This window comes from Drosophila erecta, unplaced genomic scaffold, assembly GCF_003286155.1.
Source record: "Drosophila erecta strain 14021-0224.00,06,07 unplaced genomic scaffold, DereRS2 tig00000092-arrow-pilon, whole genome shotgun sequence".
NCBI classification, from domain to species: Eukaryota; Metazoa; Arthropoda; class Insecta; order Diptera; family Drosophilidae; genus Drosophila; species Drosophila erecta.
Window position 1 is genome coordinate 18,393,007 of NW_020825207.1, and position 18,142 is coordinate 18,411,148.

Below are 18,142 nucleotides of genomic sequence, written 5' to 3' on the forward strand. Positions count from 1 at the left end.
TCTACATATATTGTAATTCCTAACTGGCTTTAGCTGCAATTGCATGAAGTCCTTCCTTTTGAAAAGGAGTAGTTATCGCTTCTCGGCCTTATGGCTAAGATCAAAGTGTAGTATCTGTTCTTATCAGCTTAACATCTGATAGTTCCTCCATTGGAGGACAACAAATGTTAAACTGATTTTTGGAATCAGACGGAGTGCTAGGGGCTTGCTCCACCTCTGTCGCGGGTTGGCCCGGTATTGCAGTACCGCCGGGATTTCGGCCCAACTGAATAATGAATATTAACATTTGTGAAAAATACACAGCCCCATTATCGAGCGAATGGCTTCACGTTTGACGTTGAAAACAATCTCACCCTGTTACATGCAAATTCGAATGATAGGATAGTTTCCTGCTGACATTGCAAAAGTCTTTGCCTTGCAATTCCTTTGCTTCTGTTCCTTTTGGGCGGAGGCAATCTGGTCTTTATCTATCGAAAATTGTTTAGCCTTCGTCGCGTTGTCAAATGATTTGGAAAATTGAATTGATCAATTGTTGACAGTTCTTTGCGGTAGTGCCCATTCGAATTGTGCTTTACTGAGCCAATCCTCACATTTGGTGAGGCATTGCTTATAAATGATATAAATAACTCCGAAGTTTTCACTGAATTGTGTTATATATCAAAAGTTTCGTAATCGCAAGGAATATAAAAATTAACTAGAAAATCAAAATCGTAACGGTCAATTTTGAAAATATTCAAATCCAAAACGTAAAAAACATAACTTAAATAAAAACATAAAAGCTGTTTTCCGTTAACAGCGTTACATTTTGCTCCACCGCCCCCAACAGATTCACTTTTCAAAATGCCTAGTTTCCCACTTTCAATATTTTCTGCAGTTGCAAAGAGCATCAATCAGTTTTCCTACTTATTCTCCTCGCGTACTACCTCTTCTGTGCTCATCGTCACTACGTAGATTGCACCGGAAGTGATTACCATTTTTTTTTGTTAAGATTAACAAAATAATCATTAAGTGTTACATAATATAACATGAAGTGGTTTTAATAAGGATAAGATTCTAGAAAATATTTGATCAATTATTTGTGGGCACGAAAAATAGTTTTTTATTAAGCTTTTGATTAAAATTTTGTAAATCAAATATAAACAGTGATTTTTTCAGAAAAAATATGCACATGTAAACGATAAAATTCGGCTTACAGGGATATTCGGTTTTAATTTTTAACTTTCCCGCGCGAATAAAATGTTAAAAACTAAACAAAAATAAACAAATTTAGAATTGGAAAACTGAAGATTACTTAATTCGATAAATATATTAAATTCCAGTCACTTAAGTATTTATAACTATTTATAACTAAAACTTGTTGAAGCTGCCAATGTTTTATTATAGTTCTTAAAATAACGAAAGGTAATATTAAACGCCTTAATACACCATATTTAAAGTTGTGTTTCTTATTATTATACATTTTATTCATGTTCAAAGTTAATAAAATAAAAAACCGAAAATAAAAAGCTTCAACAAAGATACACGGGATTAAACCCGCAGCAGATAACCAATTTTGCTTACGTTACCTTTATACAATTTAAATTGGCATTTGAGTATGTATTGCACCTTCTTTTTAACTGCGGTATTATTTTTCCTTCTTTCTTTTTTGTTGGTCAGACCACAATGATCCGGTCAATTACGACCTTTATATTCGTTAATCAGCTTAAGAAAGTTCAGTACCGCCTACACATCATATTTAGATCATTTAACCACAGAGTCGTCGTGTAAGGAAGCTAAGATAAGCTCAGCATGGTTTTAGAGACATATTTGAAAGATATTTTTTATTTTGATATAAAAAAGTTTTATTAAAACAAGTTAAAACTACATAAGCAGTTTATAAAACATACCTATAAAAAACCCCAAGTTTTAAACTAATTTACATTAAACAACAACACAAATAAGTTAATTTTATGTGTAAAATTAAACAAAAAACCCCGTTTATCATTTTGATTAGTTTGGCACCCTGTAAGATAAGGAAGCCGCAGCAGATTTTAGTTATTCTGGTTCTAAATAGTATTCCCCTTTTCACACACTCGTCTGGAGCATCAAGTGTTGCGCTGAACAGTTAATATTATAAAATGTATAATTAATGGGCCCGATAACATAAGCTGTCAGGCCTTAATAAAAATTGAGTTTAGACTCATTAGAGTGTTCCTCTCCACGGAAATCTTTAGTAAAAGGCGAAAGATTTATTCGACAATTGAAGAGAAACCAGAGTGACTTTACATCAGCAACATTATGCCTCTAGGATCAGTATTGGCCAGAACCACTTGGGAATTTTAAGAGTCATTTGGGTATGAATGCAAACTCACTTAAAGATAGCTGTCGTAACCTTGGCAGCTACCCAGATGCCACATTTCAAGGGTAGTTACCTACATTTCTATATGTGGTGTGTATAAATACTCATGCATAGAGTAGAGAGTACGCCAGATTTGATAGAAATAATGAAACAGGTAGTGGAAAGCGTTTCAGACCCCATAAAGTGTATACCTTCTTAATCAGGATAACTTGCCTAGTCGGGCAGATCGATGACTTCCCATCCGTTTGTCCGTATAAACTTCGTGTTCTCGAAAACTATACGTGCGAGGAAGTTGATATTAGGCATGTCCTTTTACTCTTCATACATACATATGTATACATATGCATTTATACCTGCATCTGATCTGACAAGGTTGCCCTTGATCTGACAAGGACCTTTGCGATGTGAGGAAATCCTCCCCTAAAATATGCAATACCGATTTTGGATTCTGAACTCTACATATATTGTAATTCCTAACTGGCTTTAGCTGCAATTGCATGAAGTCCTTCCTTTTGAAAAGGAGTAGTTATCGCTTCTCGGCCTTATGGCTAAGATCAAAGTGTAGTATCTGTTCTTATCAGCTTAACATCTGATAGTTCCTCCATTGGAGGACAACAAATGTTAAACTGATTTTTGGAATCAGGCGGAGTGCTAGGGGCTTGCTCCACCTCTGTCGCGGGTTGGCCCGGTATTGCAGTACCGCCGGGATTTCGGCCCAACTGAATAATGAATATTAACATTTGTGAAAAATACACAGCCCCATTATCGAGCGAATGGCTTCACGTTTGACGTTGAAAACAATCTCACCCTGTTACATGCAAATTCGAATGATAGGATAGTTTCCTGCTGACATTGCAAAAGTCTTTGCCTTGCAATTCCTTTGCTTCTGTTCCTTTTGGGCGGAGGCAATCTGGTCTTTATCTATCGAAAATTGTTTAGCCTTCGTCGCGTTGTTGTCAAGTGATTAGGAAAAGTGAAGTGGGCTTGTCAAATGCTAGCTCTAATTACTGATAGTGTGATAGTACTTTGGCTAAATTGTTTGGCTCCACTTTTTAATTTTATTTAGTATTAACAGCTAAAAGCTTGATGGCGAATACGGAGTCCATTTGTTTTGTTTTCATATATATTCATATAATTTTTCCGTTTCCGTTTATTTTATTTTGTCAAAACTTGTATGAATTTGCTCGATTTTCTTAATAACGTCATTTAAAAATGATAAAAAAAAAACGTTTGAATTTCTATGTTTTGCTTGAATTTTCTATGTTGTTATGAATGAAGTTGTTAAACACGATTTAACTGTAAAATAGCGCCATCTGTCGGTAAGGACTTTTTAGTCTCCATCTATATGAAATTTCCATGCAACGGTAAAAAAATGCGGTTTGTGTGTTTGCTAGACACTTTCGCTGTACATTTCCATTTTGCGATGTTTTCTTCCCTTTTTAGTAAAGGACGAATTGGGGAAATTTTCAAATGTGTAAAATGTAAGATGTCGAAAAGAATAGTGGATAAAGCGATAATAGAGCATGAAACTGGTTAAACAAAAAGGTAAAAACAATGTTTTTATACCCGTTACTCGTGGGTAACAGTTGTTAAAAAGTAAGAAGCAGAATGAAGTATATATCCGTATATATCCGTTATCAGGATCCTCATCCAATTCGATCTGCTTATGTTCGTCTGCCTGTATGAACTCTGTGATATCGAAAATAGTTTGTTAATTGTTTTACATTATTATATGTTTCGTTAATTCCTATCGTTGCGATAGAAAACCGTCCGGAATCCCGGTCAGCTGACCAAGTAACAGTTTTGGGTGTGTGATTTCACGATTCCAGAAATCGTGAAGCTCATGGCATAAACGTAGTACTTAGCGTTTTCTCTTGGTTACTGTTATTAAAGGTAATTTTAACATATATCGCTCACATATTAAATGAGATTGTGATAAAAGGGGCTCAAAAATCTTAAGATTTTGTTGGCTTATGAAAGAATATATTGTATTACAAATTTTACTAACGCGAATTATATAAATATTCTGCAAGCCTTTCATTTTAATTTAGCAACTACTAGTACATCTGAGATTAAACGCCTAGTTAAAAGCTGACTGCTGAAAAGTGTTTCAACTCTTTCAGTTTGTCTTTTTCCTTGTATTATCTGCGTCCATTTTCAATTTCTTTCATCGTTTCCGGCTTTTCTCTTCGGAGCGAGGCTTTCTATCTTCGCTTTGCATAAATTTTCACTTTGTTTTTATCAAAGTCCGTCCTTAATTCTTCCACTCTCTATTTTTTTGTTCTGCCTTTTGTTTTGTCCATGTGCCTGAGATTTTTCTATTGAGATAATATTTTGTTGTCGCCGTAGCCTTGTTTTTTAATCCTTTAGCCATTGACTGCGACAACGAAGGACCCTTTTTTGTTTGTGTTGTCCTGCGTCCTGGTTGACTGCATACACGCGACGCGACTCGACGGACATTTTATAGTTATTGCCCCGAAAATTCCCTAGATGGTTTCGTCCATTTTCTATGGTGTTTTGGTTTTATTTTGTTTGAATGAATGTGCAGGCCCGTGCCATGGAAATTGGAGCTCTATTGTTTTATAGTCGCGACTGGGAGTTATCAATGCATGGACCTTATTCCATTTAGAAAATATTTAATCACTATTATCAATTTTAACTTATTTGTTTAGTAAAAATTCAAGTGATACCAATTTCAATTACGAAATATCTATTTCTCACTTGATGCTGACAAAACTGCGTACAAGTGAAAAATATGTAAAACTGTTAATAGCGAAATTACTTCGTTATAACTCATTAAAAGACAGTATTTAAAATAAAAGTATTGGGTCCTAATACTTTTACCAAGCCACTTCCAGCCGAAAAATATCGTTGAACCCCTACAAAAATATCCTCTTGGTGACAATTCCCCTAGTCAGCTGTGACGTCACGTGCCAACCTGTTAGACCTGTGGCATTCAACGGTAACCGGAGCAAGGACCAAACACAAGGACAACAATGAGAGAATTTCCCCAAGACGAGAGAGTCCTTCAACCCTCGTCCTGAACCGGTGGTGCATTAAACCGAAGCCGGCTAGAAGGCGGATATCCTCGAAGGCTAAGGTCAAATGCAATAGGCGGAGGGGAAAACCGGCAGCACTTCCAGTGAGTCCAGTGAGCAGCAAATGTCCTTTTGGGAAATTCCCTGTTGCTCGAAATGTTTTGGCTTTGGCGAATCCCTCGAAGTCTTGCCAGTGCTAACTTGTCTGTGGTGGCGCGCACTTCGCAGTACGCGTTCGCGTTTCACATAATCATTTTCGCGTTATTTTTTACGTCGTTTCGTGAGTTTTGGGTCCTGGCCAAAGGAACTCAGCATTCTTTACCAACTGTGGATTATAATAAAGAAATGTCTTCCTTCTACATTCGACCGCCAACGACCAGCACAAAAAAGTGAAAATTAACAAATATGTATATGTGCACTCGTCCAGTGATTTGTTATGCAAACGTGGCAGGAAGTTCGCGAATCGCGACACAGGCAACACTTTATGCATAGTAAATTAACCTCTGGCAACCCCGACTCGAACCCTTTCGGCGATATAAAAAGGAGCGGGAAAAATCATAAATGCCAGAACACACATTCGCCAGGATAAGCGAGTCAAAATAATCATAACCGCCGCCACAGGACATTGTCTATGAATGTCGGTTTGCCGTTTTGGCACCGCCGTGGCTTCCGTTTCCTGTTTTAATGTTTACTTTATGCCTGGCGAAAAACACGTCCTTCTCCCTCACTCTCACTCTCCTAGCCATGTGTGTGTACGGATTTTAAGCTAATGTAGTGACATTTTAGGCGCCACGATATAATAGATAATAAAATGTAATGTCGTCCTTTTGGCTTTGGCCCCCGGAACGGAAATGTTTCGTTTCGGGAAAGCGTACTTTGCCATTTGGTGCGTGCTCTGGCCCGATTATTGCGCTTTTGGGCGTTATAAAAATCAGTCGCAGAAAATCTCTCGTTCGTCGGGAATTTATCAAGAAACAACAAGCCATCGTCATGCCTTAAATTAGATTGGATGATGTGCCATAATGAGGATCTCAAAGTGCGTGTGTGGGCGGCTGGGTGGAGTCAAAGGCTGAGGGGTATATTAATTTGAACGATATTGGGCGCAGTTTACTGTGGCATGAATTTCGAGGAGGATTCGGGTAATCCTTATGGCCATCTGAACTTTATGTGTTCTGTTCCTTTTTTCAAATGGTTTCTCTGGAATCGAAAAGCAAACACTCTGGTTTAGAACGTATATTCAAATTGTTAATTTCGTTAGGCCTGTGTTGTGTTCAATAAAAAACAAACCTATTAAATATTCAGTTGTTGATCAGTTCAATTGATGTAATGAGTTCAGCTTATTAGCAAATTGATTATTGTTCTGCACATGGATTTTAAAAATATATGCATTTAATTTTACTGATTTCACATGGCGCAAGGCAATAGAAATTTAAGTTTGAGCACATCCTTGAACGGAAAACCTTCTATCCGGCGGCATTTATGTTCTTCATGTGTGCTTGCCTTACTTATTATGCGTCAAATGCTCCCGAAAGTAGAAGTGAGCAGAAGTAAAAGGCGTGTTTGTCTAATTTTCGCAAGGCAAAACTTCCGTGGACGTGTTGTGCAACATAAAATCTGCTTGAAGTTTATGCAAGCAATAAGTTTTCACAGCATCTTAGGAAAGCGATATCTAATTCTTTTTGCAGTTCATTATTTTGGTACTGGGTGCCATAGAAGCATGTGTTTAAGATGATGTAAAAGGTCTGCATGCTTATTGTATGCGTGTATGGAAAGGAAATATGTTAGTTTATAAGCTTAATAGCATAACTTCTGGCAAATAAATGTGAATAAGTTAAACATTTATTTAGTTCAGTTTTTCCGAGGGTTTGAAACGTTGTAACATTTGATTGTCAAGCAATATTGTCCCTAAATGTTGTGAGACCTCAGAAAATATAATTAAAGTTTCCACATGAGAAGTCCTTTCTTAGTTCAGTTGGTGCTTGTAGCTTTGTAAGTTCCAACTGCATTAGGAGAGTGGAGCGTACTTTCCGTCCATATGCGGACATGTCAGTTAAATTCAATTTTCCACTCGTAGCAATTAAAGCCCCCACAGAGCAGCAAAGCCACCCACAGCCCACAGCCCACAGCCCACCGCCCACCGCCCATCCAAGCCCCCAGACATGCGTTGTGTCCCACTGTGCCTGATATGTGCTCCTCGCACTTCCGGCGCAACCGGAAGTACTCAAGCAAGCATGTAAAGGGAAAAGGGCAAACAAATCCAAAATAAACAAAAATCATGGACACAAGCTGGAAAAAATAGACTACCAGGAAGAGGACGAAACAAAAAAAGATGCTGTTTGTGAGAAAGAAATGCTTGCGAAGCGGAAATTAAGACCCACTCCAGCGAAACGTGCCACGCCCCCGAAACAAAGCTGCCAAAAGTTCGTAAACAAACACATGTCTCGTCTGCAGGACCCCGATCCCCATCCGCCCAAAAAACCCCACCAACACTGTGTGTAAACAATCCCAAACATATCACATTTTAATCCGATGTAGTGGAAAATTGCGCCATGCGAAACAAGCTGGAAGGAAAATTGTTTCCTTCGCGTCGGCGAATTCCTTAGAATTGATTGTACGCCATTTTTTGTCCTTAGCGGATTAGTGCGGACACGTAATAAGTTGGAAATGTCTTCTCAGCTTACGTAATTAAAAACACCAGGGGCGGGAAGTTCAAATGCGAGTTTGTTGTTAGCCTTGTTAGCAGCTTTCGACCCATTTATGTTAATGGCTTTCGTGCACCTGGCCAAATCCTTACAAATGTCCCTTGCTGTCTTGCTGCCTTACTGTCTGAAAATTGAATAGTCCTTCGTCCTTACTCCTCGTCCGTCGTATGGTGCTAATTTATGAGCTTGAGGCGTGACCATATGGTTGCACATCCGTCTGCAGAGACACTTGCCACCAGCTCCGCCTGTTTATTTGCTCAATTTATGAAGTTGAATTATGCTTTTGGTGTGTCCACGTCGACAATGGCTCGGAAAATTGTCGGGCGGTGCTCGAAAGTAACTTTAAATTAGTGCAAATTGTATGCGGTCTAGCTTATAAATATTCAAAGCTTTTTCGATTGCTATCGCAGAGGGTGGTGGTGGTCATTTCACTAATGGAGACACGAGTCGTCGCATACACCTATCAAAAGTCGAGTATTGTCGCTTTGGAATTAGCTTTGTGCATCCCGGTACTATACGGAAATGATTTCGCTCTCTTCTGGTGTAACCTACACTATAACTACTATATTTTGGAAATTCACAAAAGCAAATAATCTTTACATTGCGCCAGTATTTTCTCCTAAATAATTCCAGTACTCAAAGGTTTGTCATCAAAGGACATGCCAATACTCAGTGGTCCTTCTATAAATATTAATATATTTTCCAGCTTATTTCGATAACAGCTGACGCTTATAAATACGCTCTTGATAAATATTTATACTTTTTGCGTGAATTAACACAGGGTCATTAAAATTCCGCTAATGTGTATGGCATTTCTAAGGGTGTACGAAAGCAAAGAAAAACCTTGTTTTCATATCCTCGGTTAGTTTGTTTCCTTCCGTTTCCTTTGGTTTCCCCCACCATAAATTGTCTATTGCTGTCATACTTTTAGGCATTTAATAAATTTTATGACTTTTTTCGTCGGGAAGAGGGGAACTGAGTGGGGCTGCTATTTTAGCGTTGCTCTGCTTTCCTTTTTTAATAACATTCGACGTGGTCCCGCTGCTTTTCCGCTTTTCCTCGTGTTCGCCCTTGTCCGCCTAGGGATACATTCGCCTGTCTCCAGAATCCCTCTTCCGACTTTTTCCGTCCACATCCACTTCTTCGAATTGCAAATACGGGTATTTATACCTCCGCTCCGGCTTTCCGCTCGCAGTTGCTCCCCGAAGTATGCAACAATCTTTTATATGAGTTTATTATGTATGCTTTTGCTTGAAACACACAATTTCCTCAAGCGATTTCCGTTTTGCCCCACTCGATGGGTCTTATTAAATTGCCCCACACCCTTCGCGGTCTTCATTATCCGCCAACTGGCTCGTTAAGTAACAAAAATATGATGACTGCCTGCAAATTGCGCTTTAATTGAATTGCACATAGATTCTGATTTAGTTTTATATTTTTTGTGCCCTCTAGCTGAGCGGAAGTTGTGCGTTGTTTTTGTGGTTCTCTGCCACGCCTACCACCCCCAACTTGCGGCGTAGCTCAAAAGTCCTTAGAAGTGTTTCAAACTGTCATACGCATTGAAGTTGGCACTTTTTATTCCCTTTCTAATTTTTGTTTCCTCGGCTTTTGACATTTTATTTATACCCTGTATTGGAAAAGTTTGTTAGGCATTTTCTGAATTATTTCTGTTTATACCTGCCCTTTTTAATTTAATTTCATTAGGTATTTCTATAAAGGATGTTTTCGCATTTTCACCAAAAGAATTTGCTATGACGCAGTTTTCAAGCGAAGACTAGTTGAAAGTGTATCTAGAAATCATTCAAAAGACGTTTCGTTGAATTTTTTCTGCCACACCATACTTATACTTCTCTCTTTGTTTGAATAACGTTTTGGGTTCTGGTTGGGCTTTTTGGTGCAATAAGAGCAGCTGAAAGAAGGAAAGAAAAGCGTGCACTTTCCAAAGTGGGCTTTTGTGTGAAAAGCGAGTCGAGGGGCTGGGATTCTGGTCAACTTACTAGCAAATCAAAAGCATTTCTAACCAACTTGCCAGTGAAGTTTGCACAGCGTGTTGGGCGCAGAAAGCGCCGCTAAAAGAACTCAGATTGAGTGCAAATAAAATGATGTCATGAAGTGGGTGGGCGGGCTAAAAGCCCTGGAATGCATGCTCCACTTTATTTCAGCTATCAACTCGTAAAGTTTGCGGCTTGATGGCCTCCGGCAAAACGTTGGGTTTTCCCAGTGGGAGGAAATCTGTTCTTTTTTCATTTTTCCCTGCGGATCCGAAAGAGACCACGCCAAAGCTGCAATTACAAGTTGGAAAAGGAGGACCCAACCCAATGCACAAATCTTGACAAGTATTTTGTCAACTTTGACTGCTGCCAGCTGGAAGCAAAGGCAGATGAAGTGCGAGCAACTTCAACCTCAAAGCAAAAGTGTTTAACTTTAAGCCCTGCCTTCTGCTTCTGCCTTTCTCTTCGGTCTCCTTTCATTTTTATTTTTTGCCCCATTTCATGGAATCGTCATGGAAACTGAAAGTGTCAGGGATTAGGTGATGCCGGAGTAGGGAACTATCCACGTGCCTTTCAGGGGGATCTTAAGCCGGAGGAAATAGACGCAGACGGGGATTTTGAGGCCTTATAGGTGTTAAATAAATAATACGTGTATTGCTCAGTTATAAAAGTATAGAGTGCCTGCTTAAAGTACTCAATTAAGTACATAACATACATTTGAAGTATAGACTTAACACTTTCCGAGTAATTTTCGAGTAAGACTGAAGAAACGATTTGTTGTTCCAAAACGATGGACTACCAATAGCATTTAATCTGTAACTCACGCTAACACCATATTTTATTTGCATTTCATTAGCATACTTTGCTAATCTGGATAAATCAACCTTGGGCTGCCCAACTGCCTTCCCCTTTACCGCTCCCTGCTTTGACACTAATTAACTTGATTCAGTATTCGAGACTACTGCCATTGCCTACTGCCATCTGCAATTCAATTAAAAATTAACATTTTAATTGCAAATTACTTGGAGTATACTTTATGGGACGCAGGGCAGGCACCGGCAGAGAAACTCCACTTAACTGGAGTAACTTCTTTCGCTTCTGCCACCTGCAGCCAGCCATTTCCGGAAACGGAAGCAGCCGATGAGCAGGGGATCAGGGGAGCAGGGGATCAGGAGGAGCCATTGGAACATCAGCTCATTTCAAGGCGTTTAATTCTATCATGCGCCAACAATTATGCAACTTGTTGGTTCACTGACTCGAATGGCCAGGCGGTTTTCAATTTGTTGCCAATAAAACTTTTTCCATTTCGGTTTTCCTCTCAGTTCTTCCACGTTGGCCTAGCAAAAATGTTCGTCATAGTTTTGTGAGTGGGCTAAAATAAAGGAAATTAAAAGTTTATTGCTGGTTTTCCGAGTGGAAACAATGCTGGGATAATCTCGATTTGGCGAACATGCTGTTCCGTGTCATTTTTCATTATTTGCTATACTCGTATTTATTTTGATTATTCACATTTACTCTTCGAATCTCAGCCAGTGTAATGGAAAAGATACCTGTACATGTGTGCTGAACCATTCTTTTGTTCACTTCGCTTTCCACTTAATAAATTCATGGATCCATTTGCTGTCAATTTGTTATTGATATCTCCGTTATGCCTGCAAGCTTGCGAGGGGGAAAACCTGAAGGAGAAATTAAACTTAATCAAATGTGAAACTCTAGTGAGCACTTGATATGCATTTTGCATTGAATTTCCTTTCCAGCTTCAACGGCACAATCACTTTTATTCGGAAATATCACGAACAAAATAATACCTGTGCTGTTGTCGGTAGTTGAAGAAAAATATATGGGAATGGTTTTGACTTTTTTAAATTTAAAGCATTTAAGTTGGCTTCTCTGAAGCCTCTGCGGCTTCAATACACAATTTCAAGATAAAACCGCATGTGGAGCAGTACTTTAATTATATTATTGTTCACCTCTTTATCACAATCCCTCCAGCGGTGGCTTCCTGTTAATTGCTTTGTAGACAAATTGTAAAAAGCTCGAATTTGGCATTGTTTCGGGGCATCCTGGAATACTTCAAAAGCAGACAAAACCACGGCGTAACCATGACCATGACTTTGCCCGCAAAAACAACCTAGAATCATATAACTCTTTTTTTCCAGACCCGCTGGGTCAGTTTTAATTTAACTTTGACATGCATCAGCTCAAAAATCCAATTACAAACACAAGTGTAAACAGAGAGAGAGAGAGAGAGAGAGATGGAAAAAAGGACCTTTTTTTTTTTGTCAAAAGACTAGAAAACCCATTAACGCGTTTTTGCCCTCCATAAAGATGAAGATTTATAAAGCCATTAATATTGCCCAAGCGGTGAAAAAATGTATAGAAATTTTGTGAGTGAGTGAAAAGTGCTGAGCCCATGGAAGCTGCAATGAAACCCTAGAAATGGCCAGTCAGGCAGGAAAACTGCGTCCGGGTTCTTCAGCCAAGCCCGATCGCAATGCGAATGAAGAGAACCAATTGGGCGCCAAGCCCAAGAGCCAAAGAACGGACAATCATCACCAGAATCAACCGAAGATCCTGCCACATCCCAACTACATGGAACTGGAGTTCCTTGCCGCGGATCCCACGACATCTGCGCAGGGTACGCCCTACCCGGACTTACCAGTTAGCTATGCCACCTGTCTGGTGGGTCCACCACCGTACAGGGATCCGCCGCCCCCCACACCACCGCCCCTCTCCCAAATGCCCTCGAGGTTGCTCCACTCCGCCCCCAATACGCCGAGTCGCGGCAAGGTGGTGCTCAGCAAAAAGGAGCGCAAGGAGCTCAGCAAACAGCTGGGAATCGACGAATCCTCGATCCTGAGCAGCAGTGCCCAGTCGAGTCCCTATAAAGGACGTGTGAGTGAGCTGAAGAACTGCATAGCCCGTGGCCTGTTTGCCACCCTCCATAGGGGCTCACAGAAATCGCTGCAGCAGCAGGAGGAAAGACCCATTAGTCAGGAGATTTCCCCTCCTCCTCCGGCTCCAGAATCAGCTAATAACAATGAGGATGTGGCGGATTACTCCGAAAAGCTCAGAAATCTGCCAGTGAGACAGCGCAAGGCTGCCACCTCCCACATGGAGAACTACTGTCTCTTTGATCCAGTGGACTTCATCAACGAAAAAGCCATGAGATATCCTAGTACCCAAGCCCATGGATTGAGGGATCCTCTCTTCAGCTCAAGGCAGCACTTGGTCTGCGAGGATGAAGATGAACTGGTGCCAGAAGTAATATACGATAACGAGGAGCTGGAGTTGGAGGAGACTATTATTATAGAGACTTCAGCCATGCCAGAAGCGGAATCTGAAGCAGAACCGACTCCCAAAAATTCAGAGACGCTGTCTAGTTTTGACCACCACAACTACTTTATCATAGATCCGGGAAATTTTCCTATGGACATTGGCATACCTAATCCTTATACCAACGAGCAGCTGGTTAATGCCAAGTTGGAGCAACAAAACTTGGAGAAGCTTTTCAACGAACTGGAGAACACGGCTAGCATGTCGAATAGCCAGGAGTCCAAGGATACGGAAACCACATCCACCGCCCTGGTCGAATCATCCACATCCACGAATTCAGCGAGTTCCGCGGGAAGCTGTTGCCTGGCCAATCCCGCCCAGCAATCGATGAAGAAAAAGCTGACATTTCTGAATCTTTCCCCTTTTCGAAGCGGCAAAAAGTCAATCGATAAGAATACTTTTGAGCAGCAACGGGCCATTTCCGAGTTGGTCAGCACGGATCACATGTTGCACCTGCAACAGTTGTTGCAGCAACAGCGAAAGGATCAGCGCTCCCACACGGTTCCAACGGAGTCCAACTATGTGCTCTTCAATCCTGGCCCGGTGCCCAGTCGTCATGTCCAGTACAAGATACGCAAACCACGACCTCTATCAACTCACAGCGATGCGGATAGTGGTTTTCTATCGCCCTGTTCCCCCGAGGAAATGAGGGCGAATCCGGCCATTTTGGTGCTTCAGCAGTGCGACAGTGTTCAGGGGTATATGGAGGTAAGTTTACTAAAATTAAAAGATATATTTGCCAGTACGAATTTGATATACAAGTATATATCCACCGAAAAATTACGAAGTTGACTACTCACTTAAATATAAATCGAGCTATTTAATTTTTGCAAATAACCTGAGTTCACAAAGTAAAATCAATGTTCGTTCCTTTTCCCAAAAATGATTGTTAACTTTGATGGCTTGTCCTCACAAAGGAACGTTATTATTACCTATGCAAATCTGGGTATTAGTGCTAAGATGCAGCCCGAAAAGCGCCATCATAATGTTCACCAAATGGCTTATTTTTGAGAAGCTCTTATGCCCCACAATATTCCCAGTGAATTTGGCTGAGTTCCATACATTTCTTACGTAATCCTCTTACCGTAATGTGAATCGCAGTATTAACCATTGGGAGAAACCCCACGCAGCAGGTCGCATCAGGGCTTATCTATATGGATAATTTCGCATATCTCAAGCCGGTAATCATTGCGGGCCGTTTCCGAAGTCGCACTTGTCGCCATTTGCCGGCTCACTTATCTTAACGAGCGAGCAACTTAACAAGTCTTATTATGCATCTTCAAACACCCCAGGGGAGGTGTTAGCTTACCCCTCCTAGACCTCTTTCGGGAAAATCCACCCGTAAAGGAGATGAACAAATGCCAACCCCCACGGCCGATTCCTCGGGTATAAATTATCAAAAAAAGGGAAGAAGGAGTCATGGAATTGCAGTTTCGAGGCACTGCACTGCTGATGATTCCCAGAATCGAGGGCTTTTTCGGAGCAGTTCCTGCTGGATTGCATCTGGCTTTCCCATTTTCCCCCGCACTTCGCTCTTCGGTCTTCGCTCTTGTTTTCTTGCTGCCCCGGGGGAGCAATCAATCGTCGCGTTTTCACTGCTCGCTTCATTAGTTTTCCCTACCGCCAAACATTAGTTTGATTGTGTGCCCAAGTGAGGGACAGGTTGAAAGGGAAGAGAAAAGCAGGGAAAAGCGGGGAAACCCAGAAGGAAACAACAACCACACACCAGCTGCGAATGTATGTTCAATCTTAGCGACTTTTAATGGAATTGAATTAAAATTGTTGCCATGGTGCTGACTTGAAAGTGGGTGTACTCACACCAAGGCTGGCCCACATAAGCTATTCGCCCTCCCCCAATTTTCCGTGCCGCAGGCATTTTCTATCATTTGCAAATTGAAATACGCGCTGTACATTTTTGCTTTGAGGCATGCTCCCAAAAAAGCAAAGAATTGCAGCAGCCAAAAGAATCTCTTGGGGCAGTTTTTTGCCATCAGAACCATCTAATGAAACGACGACAGGACAGCAAGTGAAGCACACTTTTTGGCCCATCTGAAGTGGCCGGCAAAGTGTCAAGTGCATTGCTTTTCATATCCTTGTGGGCGGTGGTGGTTGCTACATCCTGGCTGGATGGATGGATAGAAGGCCGGGCGAGCTGCAAATGAAGGTTTCAGCACAGGTCCAGGGATGATGGGCATAGGTCCTGCAGCAAATGGAATGTAAATTGGTATTCGCGGGAGAGAGGATGCTTAAACAGGATCAGCTGGCGGGCTAAAAGGTAAAATGCTGTCATGGAAGTTGGTGAGCAGGGAAAATTAGTTTCATCAAATGCTGCCCTAAAAAATATAGATTTCCACACTAGCCCATATTACACTATTAAAAAAAGAAAGGGATTACAGGGAGCTTTTATTGTAATAAACTAATCAGTTGTACTCAACGTATGCCAAATACTTAGTATACTATCTCTTGTAGGTCTTTGAGTAATATATTTATAATATATTATTATATATATTATTATTATATTATATTATATTATATTATATTATTATTATATATATTATAATATATTTATATATAAATTTATAACACAATTATTTAAGTGCAAAGATTGGAAAACTGAAGAATTCCCATCAAAATTATACAAGCTACCACCCCAAGCACATCTCATTAATTTCAAAATTTTTAGTGGCACCAATAACAAAAAGTTACAATCAAGATACAAACAGCTGCAGCATCAGGAGTCAAGTGCTGTAATGGTCTACACAATTTTGCTTACGAAATGAAACCACAGTTTTCCACTTCACATATTCCACCCCCATTATCCAGTCCACTATATCGCAGCGATATCGCAGCTTTTCCAAGCCGACTCCTCGAATGCCACTTTCCATCAAAGTCAAAGCAAACAAAAACATTTCTGGAATTTATGCAAACGGCGGCTGGTGTTTGCATAACCATAAATTACAGCCCTTCCCCTTTTTCGCTTGCGAATGGTCAACGGATTTCTGGCCTGGCTTGATGTTTTGGCTACTGCCCGTTTTGGCCAACAATTTGGAAACTACCCCGACTGCTTGGCCGAAGTCTCAATTGCAAATTGCAAACAGCACATTGAGGCATGCAATTTGACTTTCCGTACAGCACCGCTCACACACCGCTCTCCCTGCATTTCCCTCACATTTTCCCTGACTTTTCCGAAGAGAACTTGTCGCGAGGCGCTAAGCTGTCAACTGTCAGGCATAGTTGCCTGTCCTTGCGACAGGATGCGGGTGCGGATGCTGTGGATGCTCTAAAATTGCACCCAAAAATCGTTTACCCCTTGTGGGGGAGGGTGGGAGTTTCGATTCCGCGGGGGAGGATGGTTGTAAGCCATCCAGGGGATGGCCATTCGCAAGTCGCGTGTCGTGCGGCTACTTTATGGATCCAGACCCAAAAACACCCTGTACCCCATCCTAAAACGCCTCTGATTAGTCCAATAAGTTGTAAAAAGTGTCGCCTCGACTGCTGATGTTGCCGCTGCATTCCCTTGGTGATTATCAGATGTACTGTAGGTTGAGGGTTGGGATTTCACTGCGATAACTTTTTGATTTATGGCCGGCAATAAATGTTCAATGCATTTTATAATTATGTTCCGCCTACAGCGACAAATGAACGGAAAATGCCAATGCCATATGTGCAAAATTGTGCATAATTACAAATGGGATTTTTACTTGTGTTTCGCAGGAAAAATTATCTGGCATTTTGTGCAGTTCCAAATGCACTGTTCAAAAAGAAAGTAACTAATAAGCCGGATTTTGCAACTTATTTACTATTCTTATTACCTATATTCAGTATGGAGTCCCACAAGACTAAAAAAAAAGCCTCCAAGTTAAAAAAATAAGTTTTAAGCGCTTTTTTCGATCATCACCAATTCATAAAATTATATCGATTTCGAGTAAGCTGTAAAAACTACTGAGGATAGCATACGGGATACAGACTGAACGCTGCAATAAAAAATTACCATTTCAAATGGTTAATCATCTCAGTATTTCATTTATGCACTCACGTGAATCCACTTCCATTGGAAATTCAGGCAACAGCAAATTAACAAAAAACACCAACAAAAGTCTGTGCCATCCATGCAATAAAAAAGAGAAATTATTTCTGCTTTCCCATTTAACAGTTAAGCAAGCACGAATGTCCTCGGTAAGGATCTCCAGCTGCCAGTGTCAATATTGTAAAAGCTTCAACTCATTGCCCTGCATGTTGCCCCTGGGATTTTGCATCACTCCCCGACCAAAGGAGAGCAGATTAAGCTGCAATTTATAGGGAAAATATTTTTGTTCATTCGTAATTATATTGGCGGGGAAGAACAATAATTTTAATTTTAATTTTAATTTTCCACCAGTCCTCCGAGCCAAATCCAGCTGGCGGCACAGACTTCGCTTAATGCGCTCTGGTGTTATTAATGCAACATTTTGCTGCACGTGCGATGGCGAAAGCGGATGGGAATCAGCATCAGCATTGGGCTCTCTCTTTCATTTTCCGGCTCGAAATGCTCTGCCTTCCCGTTAAATGCACATTTCATATTTTCCCGACACACTTAAAGTTTTCAATTCGCCGCACTACCAGCTGGGAAGGTCCTTTGCTGCAGGCCTCGGGTTTTCGGACCCATTTTGTTTACATGGGCGGAGGCTCCGTCGCTGTCACTTAGTGGCCGCATGCGGGACATTAAAGGCAGTCATCCAGTCAGCCAGGACGAAGGAT

The 18,142-nt window shown here is 40.8% G+C and overlaps 1 protein-coding gene and 3 non-coding genes across 4 annotated transcripts in view; 3 read left to right on the forward strand and 1 right to left on the reverse strand.

Moving 5' to 3' along the window:
* The first annotated feature begins 74 nt into the window (after positions 1-74).
* On the forward strand, positions 75-270 carry LOC113564363. The gene has a single exon (XR_003407958.1). It is a non-coding gene; the product is annotated as a U2 spliceosomal RNA (small nuclear RNA).
* A 1,873-nt stretch (positions 271-2,143) lies between these two features.
* On the reverse strand, positions 2,144-2,259 carry LOC6549090. Its single transcript, XR_046584.2, has one exon. It is a non-coding gene; the product is annotated as a U5 spliceosomal RNA (small nuclear RNA).
* Positions 2,260-2,866: 607 nt separating this feature from the next.
* LOC6548950 lies at positions 2,867-3,062 on the forward strand. The gene has a single exon (XR_046583.2). It is a non-coding gene; the product is annotated as a U2 spliceosomal RNA (small nuclear RNA).
* Positions 3,063-5,780: 2,718 nt separating this feature from the next.
* LOC6548947 (protein sickie) overlaps positions 5,781-18,142 on the forward strand; it is a 135,234-nt gene continuing 122,872 nt past the window's right edge. The window contains exons 1-2 of the mRNA XM_015156478.2: positions 5,781-5,867; positions 12,398-14,113. Of these exons, the coding sequence (XP_015011964.2) occupies positions 12,509-14,113 (1,605 nt within the window). The 5' untranslated portion in view covers positions 5,781-5,867; positions 12,398-12,508. The remainder of the gene's footprint in view (positions 5,868-12,397; positions 14,114-18,142) is intronic.